Source organism: Cynocephalus volans, chromosome 9 (genome assembly GCF_027409185.1).
Source record: "Cynocephalus volans isolate mCynVol1 chromosome 9, mCynVol1.pri, whole genome shotgun sequence".
Lineage (NCBI taxonomy): Eukaryota > Metazoa > Chordata > Mammalia > Dermoptera > Cynocephalidae > Cynocephalus > Cynocephalus volans.
The window spans coordinates 132,833,298-132,859,280 of record NC_084468.1 but is presented as its reverse complement, the minus strand read 5'-3'; the positions used below and the strand labels follow the sequence as shown (position 1 = coordinate 132,859,280).

Genomic DNA, 25,983 nt, shown 5'->3' with positions numbered 1-25,983 from the left:
AACTTGTCTTTTCCTACTTTAATTCAAGTTCTCATTTCCATTTTTTAATATAATGCTCTGTTGTTAGTCCCATACTCTAAATTTTAAACTATTCTATTTTATTTGAACTTCTCTTTCGTACTGTTAATGATTGAGGTTTTTTTGTTTTGTTTTCTGTGGAGTTAAAAAATCTTATATAATTCTATTTGTTAGTTTTTTGTAGTATTTAAAATTATTTTTCTGTATCTTAGGACTATTTATGTTTGCCGGGTTATGAACTTGAGTTATATCACTTGTATATTCTCTAATCAATACTTATTTTTTATTGATTATTTTCAAAAAGTTATGACAATTTTTAATGACCAATATTTTTGGTCTTTCTTTAAAAAAATTGCTGATTAAAAAAAAACACTGTCAAGCTTGTTAAATTGTACAAAGAGCTCTATGTAGAATGGTAGAGCTAGGCATCTTCCTGAACTGCCTTGTAATTTTTACTCGTAATATACTGTATAAGTAAGAGGAGCCATCAGCATTTACTTTTAGTTCTTTTGCAGAGATGAATAAACATCTTGAAATGCTGATTTGGATAATGTTTTAAAAATGCTACGATGCACTTTGGTGTATGACTGACTTTTGCTTAGTTTATGTTTTGCGGCATTATAATATAGTTGGATTCAGCTCATCTTTTAAAGCACTTGTCAGAAAAATATGGGCCAGCATGGTAGAATGTATTAGCTCAATACATTGTCTCCATTTTATTGTGAAGCTGCTGAGGAAGCTGTGATATACAGCACTGTCATTACAGATCTATTGTTAGGACGGTTCCACAGTCTTCTTTGCACTGCCATTAATTTATAGCAGTAAACAATATGTAGCCTTCCAACTGCAGCAAAGCAGAATCTTTTAATGAGGTGGATGTTATTACCACAATAAATCAGTGCTTTCACGTAATGTATAATTCAATGTGTGTATTCCCACTGTAACTTCTCTGAGTAAGCTGATAGTGTATCATTGTCATTGCACAGCTCCGCTGGTCTTTTTTTTAAAAAAACCTTCTTTTATTTGGGGACTTCTTTTTTATATGCTTGCAAATAAATGTGGTATGTCTTGATAGCTGTCCTATGGCAGGCTTCAGAAACCAACTGTAACAATAATAGCCAGAATCAATACAGTGGGTTCTACCTATATGGATCTCTGCATGATGCCATTTTTTTTTTTTTCAGTCGCTGGTGAAATCAATCCTAATTGGTTTTAGCATTATATTCAAGAAACGTGATTCTATAACTATTGATTTTGGAGGTTACTCATTCGGAGAGTAATAAAAATAGGAGCAGATAAAGTGAATACTTAATATGCTGCAGAGCCATACAAAAGGAGAGCATTGATTCTATTTTTAATTCATATAATTTATCTTCCAATGATTTTATTTCTTTTTCCTTTCCTTTTGCATGGCTCAGTCTTTAGGGACAACAACTAAAATACATTTAAAGGCATTCCAGATTGGTTCTGTAACAAAGAAAGAATTCTTGGAGTCAGTTCCATTCTTAAGTGCCATACATTTAGTAAATCAGATATAATTCTTTTGTACAGACACTAATGCTTTAAAAGATAGCATTTTCAAATGACTATACTGTGACACTGACTTGAAATAGTAATCAAATAATGATTTTAAAAAATCTGCTTGTAAAGTAAAAACTAGCTTAGAATAAAATAGTGTTGATTAGAACCAAGTTTTTGAAAGAGAGTGGTACCAAACATAATGGTAGTTTTGAAAAAATAGTTAACAATTAATTTTAAAAAGATAGCCAAAATGGTGAATTTAAAATGTTGTTTAAAATAACAGGAAAAGCTTTTCCAAACTTGTCTCAACAGTGCTTCATTTTCAATAGACTATTTCTCAATGCATCTATTTTTAAACCAATATTTAAAATTTATGTTAGTAATAATTAGACATTTTTTCTCTTATAAATGAGGAGTGACCAATTCATAGGTTTTCATAAAAGATATAAAGTAAAAGACTGTTCTGTATCTTACTAAGAGAAGTAGTCTTACATATTTTTTTTCAGTGAATTAGTATGATATTTTCAATAAGGAATAGAGATTTTCTAGAGATCATAACATTTTAAGAGAATAAATTGTTCTTTAGATCAGTTGATCTTAATGTTCTTTGAGCCCTAGGCCCCTTTGAGAATCTCAGGAATACTCTATATGTTTTCCTTAAGAAAATGTACATGCGCATAATCACACAAAATTTTGCAAGCTAATTAATGGATTTCATGTATTCCCTGAATAAGAGCATCAGCAACAATAAAGATACCAAGTAAGATTTATTGAGCTTTTATTTTACGTTACGCAATGTGCTGGGTGCTTTACAAACAATTATTTTATTTAAACTCCCTTACCCCAATTCTAAAAGATTGTCTTAAAATTATAGTTAGCATTCATTGAATTTTTCAGGTGTGGTTTGTAGGACATTAATGTACTTACTCGTTTTATCTTCCAAAGCAATCTTCTGAATGGGTATTATTGTTATTATTCCAGTGTGTCCAGGCTCTTTACCATGTTGCTATACTGCTTCTTGAACCTCTACTGTAATGTACTATTTTCCAGTATAAGCTCATAATCTGTCTACTATTCTTTTTTATGTTATTTTTTTTATAGTTCATTCAGGCATGTTTTTATCCTCTAACTTGTGGTTTCACTCACAGTAGTAGAAATTTCTAGTTACTTCTTAATCCTTTTTTTACACAATTTCTTCTTTGCACTCCATCTCACCCATGCCCCAGTTTTGTTACATCCTCTTCTCAGAACCACTGTAAGTCAGTCCTCCAGCTTCAAGATTCTGTTTCTGGTTGTTGCTTCTGATTGACTAAATAGGATTTTGTAGGTGCTTTCCAAAATATTATATAGCTAATATTTACTTCATGTAATTGTCTTTATGAGATTCTTGTTATGGGCTGATTAAAAACCTATGTTCAACAGAAACTAGGCTTATGGAGAAATGACAGGTTTATCCATCCACTTACTTATATGTGTATATTTATCCTGTGTTAAAAAATAAGGTTGTTTTTCCATCTACCCTCTGAATGTTACACTGTGTTTTAGCTCAAATAGCATATATTTTAAAAATTTACTTTCATGCCTACTATTAGGATAACATTAGAAGAGAGAAAGAGGTAAAGGACACTTACATTTATGTATTCTTGATTTTTTTCCCCTACCCATTGGCAGCCAATAGGAGCTTTGAATCCAAAAAGAGCAGCATTTTTTGCAGAGCGGTATGAATCATGGGAAGATGACCAAGTACCGAAGTTTCACTATGGTACTCATTACTCAACTGCAAGTTTTGTTCTTGCATGGCTGCTAAGAATAGTAAGTTCTATTTGTATAATGAACCATGACTTACTCAATTCAGTGTTGTGAAGAAAATACATGAATGCTAAAAATCTTTTTGAATGATTGAGATTCTAATTATCTCTATATCTCATTTGGTTTGCATTTTATAGCATGTTACTGTAGAATTGCCTTAAAAATGTTTCACCTGGAATTGTGTGAATTTTTTCCTTAAATTTGCCTTTTCAAATGGTAGCTATCTTACCAGATTCTAAATTGTAACATAGGTTGTTTTAAATGTAATCTATTAAAATAAGTACTAAATGATATTTCATTAACACAGACGTATATTCTTATATTTTGGAAACTTCAGTTGCCCCAAATGGAATAAGGTGTATTTATAGGTAACACCAAGGCTGTTGTGTATCGATAATACTTTGGCTAAACAAGAAATGTTTCTGTAAAATTGAAAGGTGATTCATCTACTAGAAAGTAATTTCTTTAGGAAAGCATTAGCAGCACATCATTAATTAAAGCTTGTTAGAAGGGTACAGGCAGGCATAAATCCTAGAAGTAATTTATAGTGCTTAGCTAATTTCAAGCAATTATCCACTAATATGTGTTTAAGTGTTCTTTAACTAAGAGGAGGCTTTTAAATCTTCTAAACATTTTTCTTTTCTTAATGATAAATTAAATATTGAGCCATAACAATAGGAAAATTACATATGGGACTATTTCCCTGTACTATGAAGAAAATGCATCTAATTCATGTCTGAATATTGTTAATTGTTCTTGGAAAGAAAGAAAGTCTGAAGAAAATATTGCAAATATCAAATTTTGGAAATATTTAGAAATATTCTAAAACAAAAATAATTTAAGAACATTAATGTGATAATTTAGATTTAATTTTCATTCTATACCTAGTATATATTGCTGGCTAATGTGTATTAGTCATTAAAATATTTACATATAAAGACTTATAAACACCACATTTTTATGCATGAGGGAACATATGGATTTTTTTTTTAACTGCTATTTTTTAGGAACCCTTTACAACTTATTTCCTAAATTTGCAAGGAGGGAAATTTGATCATGCAGATCGAACTTTTTCATCAATTTCCAGAGTTTGGCGAAACAGTCAACGTGATACATCTGATATTAAGGTACAGAAATGTTTCATTTTACAATTATTGCCAATGTGTTTCTTGTCAAATGAATGTTGAAAATTTCTCTCCTGCTTGTGCAGCTCTATTTAGTGAAGATAAACCTGCAAGGATGAGGCCTTAAATAAATGACCAAGAACCACAGTACTGAATTTCTCTCTCTCTTCTTTGTCTCTGCCTGTCTGTAGGTCATGAATGTCTGTTTGTCTGTCTCTGTTTGTCTCTCTCCCTATCTTCCTCTCTTCCCCTCTCTGTCTCTAGTTGTGGAGTGGTTCTTTTCCTCCTCCTTGGAATCTTTTTGTTGAAGGAAAAGTATAGTAGTATGGATGTAAACCATGTAAGACAACAAGCTAAATGGAACTCCAGACTCAATGAGTAAAATTACTATAGTCAGAAAATTACTATGAGAAAAATCTCAGACATATGTATTTAATGATGTCCCAAGTGTTCATTCTTAAAGACCTGCTGCTAGTTCTAAATGCAGATCTGACTTTGCTTGGTATAGGATTGCATTATTACTAAAGAGAAATAAGAGTGCTATCTACATGCATGTTTACCACTATAAAAGATCAAAAACTTTGCATAGTAGCTGATATAATCCTTGCTAGACTTTTGTTTTTACCTTAAGAAGTACAGTATTTTATTTTCTTGACATAGTGTTTTTTTCTGCAAGGTACTCTGTTAGATGCTGTTAAGTATATTAAGATATGCCTATGGTTTTGAAGCTCCATATAGACTCATAAAGAAATATGGTTTATACATAAATAATTATACTATATAGGAGAAAATAAGTACCATATGAGAAATATTGGAGTTCAAAAAAGAAAAAATTACATTACGAGTGTATATGTTACTATAGAGTACTTGAAAACTTTTCATTATAATGATAATTGCATCTTTTAGGTATGATACTTTACAGTCTATAAAATGTATTCACATACTTTATCTTACTGTAGAATACACCATTGCTCATATCAAAGAAACTTCATTGAAGAAAATTTCATCCTATGCAAAAACAGTTTTTTATATTGGGATATCTATCAGGATTTTTTGATCTCATAAATAATGTATACTCTTGAAATTGTATAAGAATCATCAGTAGATAATTTTGAAATGGATATTTAGATAAAAGTAAATAAGAATAGTTAACAGGTTTAATAATTTTTCTTGAATTCTACCTTTAATTTCAAAGTGATTTAATTATTTAACTCTTTTAAAAATAAATATGGATGCATGAAAATATACATAAGCTTGACTTTTTGTTATCAAATTGAATAAATCTTGTCTTTTTTTTTGCATTCTAAATTTCTTCATTTGTTAAGCATCTCATGACTAAATTACACCTAATACTTAAGTTTGGTACTAGAAGCGTAAACAAAAATGAAGTCATGAATTTGAGGATTATTTTTTCCTGCTTTATAATATAGTGGATATCTTCTGCTTTCTGCCTCTATCAGTACTAGACATTCCTGCTTAATGCTTTGATGGACAGGAGGTGCATATGATAGATCCTTGTAGGTTTTATTGTCTCTTTTTCATAAATCTCAGCCTTCTTCTCTCTCATGGATTCTTTAATTAGCTTATGTCTGGTTCCATTTTCCCAAACACTTCCCTTAAAATACCCTACCTGTAAAAAAATAGAGAAGAAATCCAGGCTGGCCTTATCTAGTTGGCTAGAATGTGGTGCTGATAACACCAAGGTCTAGGTAACACCAACATCCAGGGTTCAATCCCTGTACCAGCCAGCAAAAATAAAAGAAACCCAAACAAAACAACTACAACATCCCCCCACCCCCCTCAAAAAATGACCACATAATCTTCTTTACCTTCTCCTTACTTATTTTTCTTATTATTCTTGTTTCTTCAAAAATTATAAAGACTCAAATCCATCTCCCTTTTCTTTGAATGCTCCAGCAGGCTTTAGTAAAACAGCCCCTATTCCTAGACAAATACTAGAATTTCAGTTCTGACTATTATGCTACATAATTTCTAGTTTTCTAGCAGTATTATATAGGGCATCTATATGAAGAAGTAGAGTACTAGGTTAAAGGAAAAGTTTTTTAAAAAATAAAAATTTAAAATTTCAAGTGTCAAGGTGATTGGAACCTGATGAGACATACAGTTACTTTCTTAAATATTATTTCGTTATGTTCAGAAGCACAGAAATTTTCTTTGGTACTAACTTTGTAGAAACCTACTTATTCTTCTAACCGATATGTATGTTCTCTTCTTTTCCACTTCTTCCCCCAAGATGTGCATAGAGTAGAGAATAGGGCATTGATAAATTACCTCCATTTTCTTTATCAATAAACAGCTAATTTGAGCGCTCTAACTCAGTGACTTTCAAATACTTTGAAAAGTATGTAATATGAGGTTACATAGGCTATTTAAAGAGCCTCCTGATGGTCTTTCGAAAACTGAGGGAATCAGTCATGCCTCTTTTTTTTTTTTAATCCTGCTTCTTTTTAAAGTGTTACATTTTAACACTTTAGAAAGCATATTTAAATTATTATAACAAGTAAAAATAAATGTATAAGAACACATATAAATTACTATAATAATTTAATATTTTATTGCGATGTAACATTGTATTTCAGATGAAATCATTAGTTATAGTCTTACCTTTATTGGTATTGTCTTGGAGTTTCTAAAAATATTGAAGAAAATGTTAAGCAGTAGAGAGAGGACAGTGAAATATGAGGGTAGGGTGGTGGGAATCATTTTATTGAGTGGATTCTAAAGTTTACCTTGCCTGATTAGTATAGTATACGTTATCTCAAATGTTTTTGTGGTATTTTACAAAAAGGAAATGTAAGGTGGTAGAAGATTTAATTAAATTAATTTTTTTCAGAAAGAAAAAAATAAGAATAAGGTAACAGTTCTAGTACTTAACTCTATTACTGAGGGAGAACTGTTGCTTTATTATCTTAGAATCCCTGTTTCTTATATTCTGCCAATGCTCAGAATAATTTCACTAAAAAATAAAGGTTAAACCTATGAAATAAAGGTTAAAATATGAAGTTTTTTTTATTTCAGAGAAGAAAGAGATTAGGTTTTACTAAAGCTTTTCATTTTTAGCATGATTTACCATTTTTAAAGTTTGGGGGATCATTTGTATTTCTGTGCATCACTGGTGACCCCATTCAGATCTGACCTCTCAATGATGCTTTTTATTCTTCCTGAAGAAACAGTTCAGAAATGTTAGTTCTTTAGGTAGGCTTATGGTAGCACTGTCTGATTGAAATATAATGCAAGCCACAAATGTAGGCTTACATATGTAATTTTATATGTTCTTGTAGTCATATTTTAAAAAGTCAAATGAACCGTATGAAATTAATTTTAATAATCTGTTTTAATCTGATATATCCTAAATATTATTTCAACTTGTAGTCGATATAAGAATATTAGGTGTTTTACATTCTTTTTCTCATACGAAGTCGTCAAGATCTGTTGTGTGTTTTGCATTTATAGCATATCTCTATTCTGACCAGCCACATTTCAAGTGTTCACTTGTGCCTAGTGGCTACTACGTTGGGCAGTACAGACTGAGGGCATTGTTTTGGAGTCACACCAAGGGATATGGAAAGAAGAATGCCTTCATCCTCTTTAAGCAATGATGTTTCTGATGTGTACTTCATCCTAAATATAAGCTGACATGTAGTAGCAATAATATGTAATCTTGAGGACTGAAATAGAAAGTGTTAAAATTGGGTTGGAGAATCATCATTCTGATAAATATTTTGAAAACCCCAGTAGATTCTGTGTTTCAAATCTTAAAAATTTACTTAAATTTAGATGCTGAGGTTCATAATAGATTGCTCTCTTTAGCCTGAAGCTTGAATTATTATGACCAAATTTTGTGGAACAAATTACAGACTCATAAAGTTTAAGTGAATTTTACTAGGCAATCACACCTAAATACTGGGCAAATATCTAAGCTTTTCTAGGCAGTTCATTGTCAGTGATATTTTCCCTCCTCTCTTGAGACAGCCTCCTTATTTCAGATGTCCTTAGTGTCAGTAAATTCAATCTGATGGTTAAGTACAGTCTGACTTGCTGCAGTTTAAACTCTTTTCCTTCTCTCCTATAGAGTGATTAACAATCAGGATTAGAGAGTGGAAGGAGTTATAAATGTCACCTTGGTTCATTACTTTAGAATGGGGGCAGTAGTAAATGGATCTAAAATGGAGATTATTGAAGAACCATACTTCTCCTGAAGCTCAGAATTTATTATAATATATTACCAAACTATAACCTGTGCTAAAAGCAAAATTAGACTAGAAAATTTGGAGGAATTCAGAGATAGCATTTACTTTTTAAATTTTTTATTTTAATTGAGTTTATCCACTGTCAGGCCCTAGTTGTGATACAGCACCAAATATGACACAACTCTTGACTTCAGTGAGCTTTTGCACTAGAGAAGATACTGACAATAAAACAAGTCCTAGCAATTGAGTATAGTGACACTCTGTGGGTTCATAGACACAGCATCTGAAATGAAGAGAAGGGAGAAGAAAGAGGAAACCCAGGGCCAATCATGATGGTATTTATGCTTTGTTAAGGAGGTTGGACTTTATCATGGGGGCATTGGGGAGACATTGGGAGGGTTTGAAGCAGAGAAGTGACATGAATAGAATTTGTGATTTTAAGAGATCACTGTGATTGGTGTTGGAATACGTATTATACTATGAACAGGAGTGGAAGCAATCGGTAAGCTGTGAAAATAATTTGGCAATGAGCTAGACAAATGTGGATAAATTTAAGCTATATTTAGAAGGTAACTGTTAGGATTTGGTGATTGATTTATCTTGTAAGATGAGAGAGGATGAGAGAGACAGAGAGACAGAGACAGAGAGACATGATTAAATTTGACTTGGACATGCGAATAGAGAACACAGAAGAAAGAACAGATTTTACTAGGGCATAGGTATTTAGCTCCCTGCCTTCAGGCAGAAAACTTCCCATGGGAAGTGAATAAAATCCCACTAAACACATTTAGTTAAGGTAGCATTTATTGGTTACTTACCATATGTAATGTATACGAGAGAGCACTTGGAGTTAAAAGGATAAGGTGAGCATAGTTCTTCACATATCTCTCCAGATGAAAAAAACAGGTATATATAAAACTATTTTTAGTACAAGTTAGATAGTGATAAGTGCTATAATAAGATATAAACAAAATGAAATTAATCCTGACTGGAGGAGGTGGGATGACTTCATAGAGTAAGTGATTTTTGAACTGTATCTTAAAGGATGCAAGGGAGTCTAACAAACCTCCCAAATTTATGTCTCTAGCATGTACATTCTCCTGATGTCTGACTCCCTCCTCAACATCTCCATTTCAATATGTAAAATGTATCTTAAATTTAACATGTTCAAAACCAAATTCCTGATCTTTATTCCCTCAAACCTACTTCTCTCACAGTCTTCCCCTGTTAGTACATAGTTTCCCATTTGAGATATAAGCTGAAGTCCTTATTATGTAAGACCCCACACCACCTATCCCCACTCCAAAATCCTGTTTCCTCTTGACCTTTTTTCTTTCTGTTTGCCCTCTCTTCCACTCTGTTTTAGCTAAACAGGTCCTCCTTGGGATCTTCTAATACTCCAGGTTTCTTCCCACCTCAACACCTTTGCTTTTACTTTTCCTTTCACCTGAGAAATTTCCTTCAGATACCTTTATAGCCTTCTTTTTCTTCTTCCCCACCCCCTTTGCTCAAATGCCACTTCTCTGTCCTCCCTATTTAAAATTGCATCCCTCATCCCATGCACCTTTACTTCTCGACATCATTTTTCTTCATGTCACTCAACATCTGACAAATGTGTATTATACTCATTGATTTGTTTATTATGTCTTATCTTGCTGGAACATTAGCTCCATAATAGCATGAATATGGGACTGTTTTGCTCATTGGTTTATCAGTAGTGCTTAGGATAGTGCCTGGAGCATAGTACACATGAAATGAAATATTTATTAAATTAATGATTTGATGAAATAAGGAAGAGTATTCTGAGCAAGAGATATGACATGAACAAAGTTTAGAGAACATGCTTGGCACATTGAAGAATGCTTACTAGTCTGCTAATTGGTCTTATGTTCTTGGTGTGCAGAAAACTGAAAAAGAGAGATACTGAAAGGCAGTTGGGTCTGATATGACGACCTTTGGTAACAGTCTAAAGGTATTTGGTTTAATTCTATAGCCCAGTTCAGCAAAACTTTTCATTGAACAGCCAAATAATAAATATTTTTGGTTTTTCAATTTATGCAATCTCTGTCACAGTTACTCAACTCTATTATCGTAGTGCAAAAGTGGCCATAGATGATATGTAAACTAATGAGCCTGATTGGTGTTCCAATAAAACTGTATTTACCAAAACAAGTGTCAGGTCATATTTGCCCATGTGCTGTAATTCGCCATCCCTGCTATAGGCAGTGAGAAAGCATTTAGAGTTTGTGAGCAGGAGTACAATATAATGATCTGTTATAAAAGAAAGAGCTTTGGCAGAAGTATGGAAAATTGATCTAAGGAATAGAGGAAAATGATGAGAACTGGAGGTAGGGAGAAATGTAAGGAGGCTATTACAGTTAGTTAAAAGGAAAGATGGTAAGAGCCTCAACTAGTTAAGAAGCTAAGGGGATAAGTTAAAAGTAATTCTTCAGGACTTGGCATTTGGTTGACTGTAAGGGACAGGAAGATATAAAGCTTTTCCAGGATTAAGTGAAAGAGCCTGCAAAAAATAGAGAGGTAGTTTGAGGAAAAGGAGAGGAATGTATGGCTATCCCAGCCAGAAGGGTACAGCAAAACCCGAATGCATATGTGTTCCACATGGAATGGGGCATCTCATATTTTAGGATAGTGTTTTCTGTCCACAAGAGAACTGGTAGCTGAATGTCATATGCTGACCAAGAGTTGTTAATGATTCAATTTAAAAAATTTTTTTACAGTTAATACAGATTGAGTTCTTACTGTTATAGCTCTACAAAAGAAGTTCATATGAACATCTCATCACTGAACATACCTTGGATATTCTATTTAAAAACCTATTTATAATTAATTACATATTTTTAGTGGTGAATGTAAAATTTGTATTTTGAAGTTAGTAGGGTCAATAAAGTGTATTCCTTACTTACAGTTAAGAACACATGATACAGTCAAATCCTAAGAGATTACTAAATAATATTTTTAAAATAAATGACTATGTTGTAATATTATATGAATTAATTTTAGCTTTAAAAGTTAACCCTGAAAAGTTTTAAGTGTGCATATGTATGTTAAATAATAATACAAATTAGAGATGATCATATAATTGTTTCGTTTGTCTCTTGTGGGATTTGTAAAACATGAGACCTTTGACTTGCCCTCTTCTACCTAATCCCAGGGGTATACAATCTGGAGATAAATTAGGTTCCTTTTTTCCCCTAGCAGCACATCTTCTACCATGCGAATACACTCTGTGGATGCTGATAGCACTGGCGTTAGCTCATTTATAGGAAAGTGTTTATCTAAAGTTAATAGAACATAATTGTTGGAAATATATTTCTTAATGTATTTATTTTTCTAAAAGCTTAAACTTTGATGATTTGGTAGTTTTATTTTCTTAATAAAAAATCATTTACTCTTCCTGTTTTGAGACACATTTTTTAATAATTAAGAATTTTTTAAATGCTAAAAGAAAGTGAAATTAAGATCTTATCCTTTTTATACATCATTTGTACGTTTCTGGCTTATGCACTCCTTCCATCCTCCCTCCCTGTCTTTCTTTCTTTTATTAGTTTTTTTGCCAGCCTCTCTTTTCCATCAGTCTCTCTCCTCCTTTCGCACTCACATCCACATGAGAGTGAGCTCAGGCTGTCTCACCTGTCTCTTGACAGTGTAAAACACTCACACTCTAACTGAACTATATCTGTTTATTCTTGCTTTTATATATAACTTATACATAACTTACAGATTTGTTAATTTAACCACCTCTTTAGCTTTTTTATTCTTCATGTATCAATAAATTAAATGGTGAATCCATGTACTAATTTTTTTAGTATTGAAGTTTATATTCTTACGTCAACAATGTTCATTGATAAAAATTACTTTAAACACTGAATATTTTTCTTAAGCTATTTATATATTGTACAGAAAATGGCCTATCAAGGCATTTGGGAAATATTTAGATCTTCCTGAACTATAAAAATGTACACATATGTCAGGTATGATTTGTATTTTGACTGGTGATCTTATGATATTTTTTGTTCAGTTAAAAAATGTAGACTGTTCATTAATGTATGCATAGATGCTGATATGAACTCTTCTTCCCCCATACTCAGACATATATTTACAACTTGTTCCAGAAAGTATTTAAAATGAGCATTTTATTTGTGCCTTCTCTTTGAGTTATAGCTCACTCAATATTTGCATTATTGATGCCCATTATCTCTTCCCAAATTAATTTCCTTGAAGATGAGGGCCTAGAACAGCAAAAGGCTCAATGAAGATGTCCAGTTCAAATATGGAAGTGAAAACTGTGTTGAAAGCAGGAGAGAACTATAAACTATTGGGGGCATTTATCATAAAATGAGGCATGTTAAGCCATACTTGTCAATGCCAATAGAAAAATAATAAATTTGTTTTAAATGTCATAGGTATTTTGTGGGAACTATTAAGTCTCAACTATTTTTGTGGGCATATTCATTTTTACAAGTAAATTTTGTTAAGTGTTCTTAGAGTTATGTTAAATGCTTTTATGAATGGGCATAATTCAGTCAATGACTTGTTGGATTTAAGAATTAGGCGACAGCTGCCAAAAAAGAAAGAAAAGAAAAGAAATTAGGCAAGTCGAATCTGTAATTTTGGATTTTTATCAGGGTCATATTAATGATAACAATGATAGTAATACTACTGCTACTATTTTATGTATATGTAGAACTGTATTAACCCATATGAGTCCCACAATAATCCTGTGATTTAGAAATGGAAATTGAGGTAAGGGTCACAAAATATGGGCATGTGACAGTGAGTTGAGTAGACAAGATCGAACCTAATTATTCTTTCCTATATCAGATTGAAATAGATTATCTATTACCTATTGGTTTGTAATCCATGCCTTTTCTTTATTTTAATGCATTTGAAATAACAGTTTTATACCTGAAACTACACAATATTTATCAGGTCTGTCCGGAAGGATTAATAGATTATTTCTTCTCCAATTTAAAAAATTATTATTATGTTTTTCTTTTACTGAAGAAAAATGTAGCATTTTTTTCTATTAAATAAGAAGAAACTAAATGTCAACATCAATTTGAAAACTTTCAGATATGCAGTCCATTTAAAATGAACTATTATATTTGCAATTCAATGTTACTTGACCTCTAACAAGTTTTTGATATTTGTGGGCTAACAAAATAAATTCTTGAAAGTTAAAATATATCAAAACATACACTTCTTTTCCCCATAATTTATTGTTCATCAACTCTGTTCATTAAACTTATTTGGATTTTTTTTTCTTCATAAAATAGGTCATTTTCCCAGAAGTGAAAAGCTAAAATTTTGCTTTCACCTCTTTTTACCATCAATGTCCCCACAGCAGTACACGTTAAATTAGGTAACTTGCTATCATGCTTATATTTGAGTTGTCAGGATTCCATATTTTAAGAAGAATAAGATAAATATTTAATTTTAACTCTGAAGTAGCATCTTTATTTTTATCTGAGTTTTCTCAGATAAAACTGAGATAAAACTGTTTCTTTGGGTTAATAGATAAGTAGGTTGGCATGTTTGTCCATGGTTTTACTTCAATGGATAGAGATAGTAATTATTAAAAGGACAATCGTACAGCCTGGCTGCAAAGGCCATTCATATCAGTGGAGATCATACCTTAATAAGGAAAACTAAAGCATATGTGTGGTCACAACCAATTCTTGTCATTATGCCATGAAAGCCGTGGGATTTGTGATCAAAGCAATAGGCTTATCCTGATCTGTGGTATAACCTCTGGTTGAACCTTTTAAGTTTTTATTTTAGGAGATGATACACTACATTTTGGCCATGTTACCTGCCTCTAAGACCCATCTGCCTAATTAAGTGATAGAGATTAAAATTGTTGTCAGCAACCCAGAAGAAATGTGAATTGTAAATAGATCTGTCTTCTGTCACAGTTGTTTACTTATCATTTTCTACTGATGTTTTAAAGAATTGCTGAACATGTGTTTTTTATCCAGAGCTTAGTGTTCTGTTCTGATGAATATAAAACATGCTTCACTTTGTAAATGTGTATTAAAAGTACTAGAAAGACTTAATTTTTGACCTTGTTACTAAATTTCATCTGTCAAAGGAGATAATTTTGAATTGTAATATTTGGTATTGTATCAAGGTATTGTTATCAAGGTATTGTATCAATATTTTTTAATACTGAAAAATGCTTTTAGGATTAAAATGGAATTCTATATAACTTGAATATCATTGTTATCCATAGTAAAATTTTGGTTGTATGTATGCTTATTTCTTTTGTTACGTATTGGTATATCTCAGTCAAGCAACACGTTTATTTCATATTAAGAGACTATTCAACTCCCATCAACTGATTTATTTATGCAGATTTCCTTGTAAGATTATAATATATTTTAAGTATATATACTCACTCTCTTACTAATTGTGCTTATTTGATGAGGTCTTTTATACTATATGTAGAACCTTTATAACCTCTCTCTTTGGTGTTAGTTTCTTAGAAATGTTTGTCCCGTTTTCAATTCATGTTTATTTAAAAAATTTCCCAAAGGGAAAAAATTGTTTTTTCTTATGGTAAAAAGGTTAAGGCTTCACAGCTAGGCATTCCTGACTCTCTACACTTTGACCCTATGTACTTCTCCATCTTTATCTCCCACCCCATGTATATAGTCTTCTCTAAACCAATTTTCTTCTTCAATCATTAGAAACAAATGATATGCAAGTTTCAATCTGTGTACCACTTCTAAAGATATTCCGCTTGTCAGGACTGTTCTTGTTTTTCCCCTCTGCTTATTTATCTTTGAGTTTAAATGCCATTTCTCAATCATTCAACAAATTTTTAGCCAATGCCTTATATGTGTCACACTGTGTCTGGGCTTGACGGTGTAGTGGTGAACAAGAAACATAAAGTCTTCAGTATCATGGAGACTTCAATTTAGAGGGATTTCAGACAATTGCAATACAAATTGATGAGTTCTGCATTAGGGAAATACAGTGTTTTTTGGTTTTTTTCCCTGAAGCTTTCTTCGACCACCCCAACTTTTAGACATCACTTTCTCCTTTGAACATCTAGAATGCCGTTCTTTTCTACAATCTATTTTCTCTTAATGAATGTATCCTTTCACTCTAACTTACTAATTTAGATCTGTGTTCTTTGGGGTGGGGAGACTCTCATGTTCTCATGTTTTTGTATCCCATACCCTAACACAGTTCTCTGCAAAGAGAAAGAACTAAATAAATGTTTTTTTGTGATAATGATGTGTTACCCTTTCTATTTACTTAAGGCTTAAATCGAATAATCAATTAAGAGGAACTTCTTATAAGCTTTATTCTTTTAATAAAAAATTCTATTTGTATTCTGTCCATACTGAATTATTCCTACCATTTTTTTCCCTAGGACTATATTATCAGTTAATATATTGGTAATTTTTTATCAGTATTGAAATAGATATAAAATCATAATCACCAACTCAAGTGTACAAGAAATGCCCTAATTTGAATTCAACCCTTTCTCCTATTAGGGTGGTGGGAAATTCATTCATAGGCATTAGAAGGGTAGGGTAGGGATCTCCTTTGCTTAAGCCTTGAATGAGAATCCAGGCTTATGTGATACCTAGAAAATTGGCCCTCATGTCTTTAGTCCCTCTTGTTCATTAGTCATATCCTCATTGTTTAAAATATATACAAGGTCTTTTGGAGGCAGGCAGCTCTGCTGATTTTTCCAAGTTTGAGTTAGGAAATATTTGCAGATGCCAAAAGCCCTGGTGCTGAGAGACTAGCTTCCCCAAGGGCACCATGCATAGGCTACTATGCGTAGTAGGCAGATTGTTCTCTGTAAAAGGGCACGTGACTGAGAGAAAGAATAGGAGCCAAAGTCCAGCCTGCATTCCCTCTGTTTACCAAACTGAGTTCCCTTGGGACTGCATTAGCCCAGAAGGGTTGCCTTTTTCTAATTCATATAAAGGCACTATATGGGCATGTAGTGACCCTGCTCACCACTTCCCATCCCCTGAGTTCCAACCTAACCTCTTCATCCCTTCTGCTTCATGTTAGGCTGAAAAAAAGATGACTACAAATTCTGAGAAACTTGCCTTCCTAATCTTGGGGAAAATCTTATGCCTCTTCCTTGGTTTCTGTCTGTTTTAAAATACTAACTTTTGGCATCTTCTTCTTCTGGACGCCTTACATAATCTCCTTTATTTGCTTAGACTTGCACAAAAGATGGAAAAGGAGGATTCCTTCAAGAGGACTCTGCTCTGGACTCTGCAGATGTTCTTGGGGAAGAAAATGCCTAACTACTCTCTTAAAATTGAAAGGGTAGGGGGTGAGCGGTAAAAAAATAAAGAGAGCAAAACATAAGTTTATATCTTAATAAATTTCAAGTGAAATATTAAGCTTAATTTTTAATTACTGAAGTTTAAATTTTTAATTTTTGAATTATTTTTATAATGTCCACTGTACAAAATTTATGTGATATGTATCTTCAGGAAATCACAAATCTATGATAATTAAGTGGAAATTGATGAGTTATTACCTCCCTCCCAGCATGATAGAAATTATATACCTGAAAGTTTAATGTGGTGCAATAAGACATAAAGGTCGAAAATTACTTTCTTCATAACATTTATTAAAAATTTCTTGTTTGTTTTATGCGTATTTTTGCTCCATTTAATTCTAGTTAAGTGAATTTGTTTTAGGATTAGGTGTCAATACTGAAGTAACAACAATTTAAATTCATAATAAATTTGTATGTTTAAATAAACTGGGCCAGGAACAAAATATATTACTGTGTTAATTGAGTTGACAATTTGTAGAAGAATGAGTGGCGAGCATTTCTGTTTTGAGCCAATATATTTTTGTCAACTTGAGTAATCTGAATAAAATGACAGATACGGAAGATAGAGAAAAACATACAAAATCATAATATTTTCATGGTATGTATTAGAAGTGTTGAAGATTTTATTTTTATGACAATTGTTATGAAATATCACCTGTTGCATTCTGCTTTCTATAATTGGTCTTGAAAAAGAGTACTTTCTTTGGTATATTTTTACCACGCAGTATATATCTCTGATTTACAGTAGAAATGACTGGTATCCCAAATTTTAAAACTCGGGAGAAACCTAACACCTGAAATTCAGCCATTGTAATTGTTGTTTTTAATCTGGGAGAATTAGTACACAGAAGCGTGGTAGGTATAACAGGCAAAAGAGGGGCACAATCATGAGAAGGTGTTAAAATGAAAAGAATTGCTGTTTAATTAAACCAAAGGCTGCTTTTGATTTTGAATAAACAAGGAAGGCATGTTCCTTCCTCTTTATTGTATAACGAAACTTGGGAGTAGTAATATTTCTCTTCAATAGCACACGAGTTATGGAGATATTTTTGTATTATACGATGTTTTGGTAAAATTCCCCAAAGTTGAAAATTTATTGAATGCACACTTCAGCAAATTCATAATAGAGAGTTATAAAGTGACTTTTCTTCTTATTGGGGCAAATAACAGTTACAGTGTATTTCAAAAATTCTTCTTTTTTGGGCTAATTGTATTCATATAATAATTACTATATGTAGTGTAAATACACACTATATGTGTAATGTGTATATTTTCAGGAGAACCAGTTTTCTATCATGAAAGAACTAAAAGTTTATATTTAGGGTATTTTTTAAATTTTTTAAAAAATCACTTAGAATATATATTAAAAAACTGAAATTTAAAATGCCTCACCATACTGGTCAACTGCCAAATAAGTAAACAAGAAGGTAAATGAATGAATACATATACATAAATAAATAAATAAAACAAAATAAATAAAATGGTTAGCACCATACAGTATCCTATATAAGTAGAACACAAGCTTATTTGATGATCAAGGACACAGGCTTTAGAGTAAGACAAGTCTTAACTTTTTTGAGCCTTAGTTAATTTTTTAAGTGGACATGGTACTTCATCTTGTAAAGTTGTAATGATTAAATGTGATAAGGTTTATTAAGAGTTTATTTTAGTACCTGACTCATACCATAGAGTAAATGTTAGCTCAAAAAAATTGGATATTGCTTTTTGCTGCATGAAACAATACACATCTATCTTTCTTTTTTTTTGTCAATTAGACTTATATGCATTGTTTTTTAATATAAGAATCTTAAAATTTTTGTGTGATCACTGTCTGATTTTATTATGGTTAAACTTTTAACAAGGTCCTCCTTTTTATTTTTTAAAATTTGTTCAGTTTAACTGTTTAAGTCTAATGATCAGATGGTTGTCAGGCATTTAGGACAAGCTTATTTCTATCCTGCTTAGTTAATTATTGTGGTTGTAAACAAAGGAAGTACAATTCACAGTCAAGCAGCGTTTCACATGGATGATGGAGGTGATAATAGCTTCATTCCTGCTGGATCTTTTTTCTCTGCTCTGGCAAGTTCATATTGACCTTGTCCAAAATCTGATGACCTCCCTATTTTACTCAACTGTTTGGAAAGCCGGGCCTGCCATAGCTGGCCCTGAGGGGGTATCTGAAAGACCACTGAGCCACTGACCCATGTCGAGACTGGATTTCAAGTCTGATCTACAGGGCCTCTGAAATAGTTATATGGGAGGCTCATTTCACACAAAAGCCTAGCCAGCTGCATTTTTCTGCTTATTAAGTGTCCTATTAGTGTATTTAAAGCATCATTATTAAAGTCATATATTCAGTTTACTCACTTTCTCATGCAGGTCATTGTCTATACTAATTATAAATTTTGATCTTTTGTCAGAGTTAGTATCTTAAAACTAAACTTGAATGTTGTGAAATATGAGGAAAATACACTGTTAAACCATGGCTAAAGTGTAATGAGTTATCTTCCTGGTTGATGAAGGGAGCAAGGCAGTATTTTAATGTTTATATTATAAATACTTTGTTTTTTTCTGGCAAAAATTTCATATACCTCATAAAAAATCTAGTTTAGGCTGTCATTATTGTTACAGCACGGTAATCTCTGTTTATGTCTTGTCAAACCTCAATTATTACTCAGATTTTGGCATTTCAGAGTTCTGAGGTTATGAAACATTTCCTGAAGGAAAGCCTAGTATTTATACCAGTAAGATGCTGTTTAAATTTGGTAGGATAGTATCTGTCTACCTTAAAAGAAACTTTATGATGGGGCTATGATATGCAAAGAGAAAAAATTTCTTTATGTTTATTTTCCCTTCTGTACAGTAGGAAATGATCAGGCACTTTTATGAATATCTAGTCAGTATCCTCCAGTTTATGATATAGTATTGTCTTTTATTTTTATATAGGAGTTGATCCCTGAATTTTATTATCTCCCTGAGATGTTTGTCAACTTCAATAATTATAATCTTGGAGTGATGGATGATGGGACAGTAGTGTCTGATGTCGAACTTCCTCCTTGGGCCAAAACCTCAGAAGAATTTGTTCGCATAAACAGAATGGTAAGATAATAATCATCTACTCTGTCTGTCATGAGCCTCTTCTCAAAGCATCTTTCATGTGTTCGTGTATGATCATTAACCCTTGCACTTCTGGACAGAGCTGTATTTGGTAGGGATAATTAAAAGTGATATAATAGTTGATGAATTGTCATATATACCCGTAAAAACTGTATAAAATTTTATTGGATTGAAAGGTATAATAGTTTCTTTTATTCTTTTTTTTTTTTTTTTGTCGTTTTTTTCGTGACCAGCACTCAGCCTGTGAGTGCACCGGTCATTCCTATATAGGATCCGAACCCGCGGCGGGAGTGTCGCCGCGCTCCCAGCGCCACACTCTACCGAGTGCGCCACGGGCTCAGCCCTCTTTTATTCTTTTATACAGAATTTAGCTTACTTTCATATATACATGATAATTCAAAATTATTAGTGAAACTGGAATTGAATGCTTTTTCTAACATGGTTTCTCCTGCTAGGAAAGGAACGGTAATTTTATGTTCTAGTTAGAAGGCCATCCTACATTTCAGTAAATAGAAACAAGATTTTCAAATAATATCCTCTGTGAGTATCTATCTTTTGAAGGAAATTTTTACATAATATTTAGATTGTGAAAACTTGAAAACTTAAAAGCACAGTGATCATTATGATTACAAACAACTCTTTGGTATTGTCTTTAGTGGACTCTTTAATGTCCTTCATTATGTGGGTTCTGTATTATTTTGTGAGAAAATAATATTACTTCTTTTTTTCTTTTAAGTTTTATGAAAGTTTGAAATCAGGGAGCTTTGTTCTCAGTATTTAAAAGTAGTGTCTTCACCCTACACCATATTAAAAATGAAATCTAAATTGCATTGTGTTTTAAATTTACAATTAAACAAGGAAAATTATTGCATTTTGGTTTTCTAGGTGGTATCCCTTATCTTTCATGGCAACAATTATATTTTAATCTTAACTTTCAGAACCCAATTAGCATCTCACTATTACTGAAATTTTACATTTTATATATACTACGATGGAAAGAATACTTTGGGGCCGAGCCCGTGGCGCACTTGGTAGAGTGCGGCGCTGGGAGTGCTGCGACGCTCCCGCCGCGGGTTCGGATCCTATATAGAACTGGCCGGTGCACTCACTGGCTGAGTGCCGGTCATGAAAAGGACAAAAAAAAAAAGAAAGAAAGAATACTTTGGAGTTAGACCAGATTTCCCAATTCTGGCTCAACCACATTGCTGTTTATGGGACCTTAGCAGATTAACCTTTATGAGCCTTGGCTACCTTATTTGTAATTTTGAAATTGTGAGTGTACAGTTGTAATTATGTATGTAAAATATCTAGAATATTCTCTGGCTTAGAAAGTAGGCACTGAGAAAATAGTATTGAACATTATTTTATCACAGTCTTATAGCACATTTTGCATTTTACTTTTACCCCAAGCGGTTTCGAAGGTTCTCACTAAGTTTCTGTGATTAAAGTGAGAGTCTAAGACAAAGCCTAACTCTGAAAGATATTGAAGAAGATACCAAACTTTTAAATGTGACGGTTGTCTACGGTTGTGTGATTTTTTTCCCCTGGTGGCGCATAGAAGTAAATAGAAGGTGCATTTATAATACAATTTTTTTTCTTTCAGTGATTGTCTACCCTTTTGAAACAAATTTATCAAGGTATCATTTACACAATGTGAAATTCAACTTTTAAAAAGTGTACAATTCAATAAGTTTTCGTAAATTTATGCAATTGTGAACCATCACCACAATCCAGCTTTAGAGCACTTACATCACTCCATAAAGTTTACTTGTGCTCCTCTTCACAGTTTGCTTCTGCTCCTGCTTCTGGCTCCAGGCAACCACTGATCATGTCTCTATAGTTTTGCATTTCTAGAAATCTTATAATAATGGAATCATACAATATGTAGTCTTTTTGTGCCTGGCTTCTTTCACTTATCGTGATGTTTTTGAGATTCACCTATGTTGTTGCTAGTTAATTTCTTTGTGTTGCTGCGTAGTATTCTGTCTTATAGATATATCACATTTCATTTATCTTTTTACTATTAACAGACATTTGTTTTTTTCCAGTTTGGGGCTATTATGAATATTTTTGTGTAAGTCTTAGTGTGGACATCTGTTTTCACTTCTCCTAGGTAAATTCCTAGGAGTGGAATTACTGAGTCACATGATAAGAATATGTTTACCATTTTGTTTTCCCACTAATAATGTATGAAGTTCTACTTTTTCCATATCCTTACCAAGGCTTGATATTGTCAGTCTTACTTATTTTAGCCATTCTAGTAAGTATCTCATTGCTATTTTAATTTGCATAACACTAATGAGTAATGCTGTTAACCATCTTTACATGGACTTATTTGCTACTCATCTATGTTCTTTGGTGAACTATCTATTCAAATCTTTTGCCCAATTTTTAATTGGATTGTTTGTCTTTTTACTATTGAATTGTAAGAGATCTTTATATATTCTCTGTAAAAGTCCTTTATCCAACACTATGTTTTGTGAATATTTTTCAACTAGTCTGTAGCTTGTTTTTTTATTTTTTAATGGTGCCTTTAACTCACCATTTAAAAAATGTTTTAACTAAATGTTAAATAAATATAAAATAATATTTATATAATATATGAAAGATATAAAGTGCTATCCCTGTTTTTGAGAAATATATTTAAGAAAAAACTAATGTTCTGATCACTTTATTATTGACACACTTTTTCTCAAATATGATTTAAAATTTTAAGTGTCATGGGAACCAGTTCTCTATGTCATTACCATAGTATTATTAAAAAGCACAAAGAGTTTTGTTAGTTTGTTTACTTCACTTTAAAGGAGACCTAAGAGGTAGAAACATTTGAATAAGTCATATTAAAGTTTTTCGCCAGTATTTTGACAGTTGAGAAAATTTAGTTGTATAAATTGAGATAAGCCACCCTTCTGACTGTCGGACCTCCCATCTCTACCCTCACACACTGCTTTCACCTCAGAAGAGCCCGGTCTATTTGGGACAGGTTTCCCAAGGGCAACAAACAAAAGAAAACTGCACCTTACGAAATTGTTTTCTAGTCAGATGTAGGTTTTGGCTGCCCATGCTCCAAACTTGAACATGACTATGAAATTATAAATAGTATCATACAAAATAGTATATCATACTATTAATATATGATATATATAATATTGCATCATACAAATAATTATAAATAGTATCCTACAAAATAGTATCTTACAGTATTAATGGCACATTTATTGTAACTCATTATTAAGTTTACTTACGATTTTTCCTGGTGTTTCCTACTTCAATGAGTTTTACAGATGTCTTCTTAGCTTAGGCTCTGAATTAGCTTACATTACCAAACAGAACTATATAAAAATTCGCTCCAAATCAAATGCAAACATAGTTTAGAGTTGAATATTTACATCTCTGATCATTTTAATTCATAATTAGGAGAGATACTTGATTTTGCTTATGTGTGTCTTTATGAAAGTAATAACTCATTCGTTCATTCAAAAGCATTTATTATACATTTATAATGAACTAAGCTTTCCCACAGTACAGTCCATAATGATTCATTTTATAATTTCATGTTAATTCTCTGTAAGTTAATTTTCTATAGTGTGGTGTTTTATGTTTCCGTTAGCATGTTATCACATACGGGTTTTATCCCCCTCCTCTTGTACGTTTACCTCTTCAAATTCACAGATTTTATGCAATGAATGTAGCTCATGAAATGCATACTACTTTGATCTGTGACCTTTTTTTGGTGCTAATCGGGTTCCTGATATCATTATACCTTACTCATTAATCATATTTCCTGCAGCCCGTCAGGCAGCCAGACAGCACAAGTCCCTGTTTTTAGCCCTCTGTTGGCAGGATTCTGCTTTTCCAGATTATTACAGACGATGCTTTGGCTTCTCATAGCCAGCGCCACATCAAGCTGTGTGTTACAATTAAAGTCAGATGGTCCTCAGGTTGAACAGGGATATAGTGTTGCAGCTGTCTCTCTTCCTGGAACAAACCAGCACCAAGAACAGATGATCTATAGGACAGTGAATAATAACAGATTGTATAATACTTGGATAATAGCAGGAGATCACAGAATTAATTAACTGATGTACTCATTTTAAGATACCCAGCATGTTTTTTAAGTATTTGGTTGCTCAAATATTAATTCAGGAGGATAGGATATTTTTAGGAGTATGATTTTGATGGTGGACCAGTAATACTACATTTTGTATTTATATTAGAGAACTATAACTCCTATCTTACTTAACCATTTTCATCCTCAGATCTTACTGTAAGTAATGAAGATCGAAATGTAGGATTGGCAGAATGGCTAAGTGATAGACTTATGTATGAAAGATAATATCCTACATATTTTAGAAGGAAAACTCACCTAAGTTTAATTAGTCTTTCAGGCAAATAAATTATATTTTCAAAAAGAAATATATATATATATATATATTTTTTTTTTCTTTGTTCTGAATAGTTGGAATCAGTGTGAAACCAAAACTGTCTTAGTTACAACTCTTAGATTGGTCTGTTATCTAATATCACCTGAACCAGAGAAAAAAAATGTGTTTATTTCAAATACTGCTTCAGAAATATAAATGAGAAATAGGCTTTCATACTTTCAAATAATATAGAAATGTATGAGTTCAGAATGCTCATCATTTATCTCTTGTGATATAATGTCAGTGTTACGGACCTATATTACATTGTCTCTTATAACCTGCAAGTTTTAAGTTGAATAAGAGGTAAAGAAAACCATACTCAGAGTGGTAATGATAGGACTATTTCTAAAAGTTGACAAAGTAGAATATTTTGTTTTAGCTGAAGAATGTATAATTTATTCAGATTATAACAACAGTAACATGTTCATTCATTTCACATGTATTTATTGAGTGCCTGTGTGTGGGCCAGCACTGTTAGACTCAGTGAATAAGACAGATGATATCCTTATTCTTTTGGAGGTTACCTTCTCTTTGATAACTTGACTTGCTGAAACAGAAAGCTTCTCAAGGCCTAGATGTGGCATGAATCTAGCAAAGGAAGCATTTTATTGATGAATTGTCCTTAGTTTACCAGTTAGAATCACATTTACTTTTGTGTATCTTTTGTAGCTTTTGTCTTCTCTACTATTTTATAATGGTGACATAAATAGTCACTTGCTTGAAAAGGTAAAGAAACATAAAATGAGTATGTTATCTCCTTTCCATTAATAAGAAGACATATGAACAAATAAAAAGAGATGTTATCTTTTTATGGTTTTGTCTGACAAAAAAAATTTTAATTTCATCTCTTCATCACCTTGTTTTTTCGTATCCATTGCTAAAATTTAAATCTATGCAACTTCAGCCTTTATAGATCTTATATCTCTGAATGAATTAAGTCAATCTTTTGTAACCTTTTGGAAAATTTACAATTCTCAAGTGGTAACATCATAGTTGACACTAACAATCTCATGGCCCTAATGAAAAAGTTTGAAGAAATGGCATTTAAAAATCTGTTTCTTTATAACATCAAGGCCAAGGGTTCAGATCTCAGTATTGGCCAATTTCCTCCCTCCCCCCTCAAAAATCTGTTTCTTAAGAGAGCACCAGGCAACTTTTTTTTCATTTTTGAGCTGAAATGCCAGAAGCTAACATGCTCTTCTTATATGGTTCCTTTTCCAGTTGCCTTTTCATTTTTCACTTAATAATGATATGGCCAAGAATGTAAATAGACACAGTAGCTGCAGTTGGTAATAATTAGTCCCGACTGTGGCTCTCTCTCTCTCTGCACAATCCCACCCCAATCCTAGTGTAGTACGTGGATCTAAACCCATGGGGAATGCATACAGATATGTATGATGTTTTTTAAAAAGTCTAAA

At 32.3% G+C, this 25,983-nt stretch overlaps 1 protein-coding gene across 6 annotated transcripts in view; it reads left to right on the top strand.

Moving 5' to 3' along the window:
• LRBA (LPS responsive beige-like anchor protein) overlaps positions 1-25,983 on the top strand; it is a 754,439-nt gene that overhangs the window by 571,391 nt on the left and 157,065 nt on the right. For all 6 annotated transcript variants that reach the window (XM_063108839.1, XM_063108840.1, XM_063108844.1 and 3 more), the window contains exons 45-47: positions 3,211-3,351; positions 4,356-4,475; positions 19,971-20,123. In XM_063108839.1, coding sequence (XP_062964909.1) covers positions 3,211-3,351; positions 4,356-4,475; positions 19,971-20,123 — 414 coding nt within the window. The remainder of the gene's footprint in view (positions 1-3,210; positions 3,352-4,355; positions 4,476-19,970; positions 20,124-25,983) is intronic.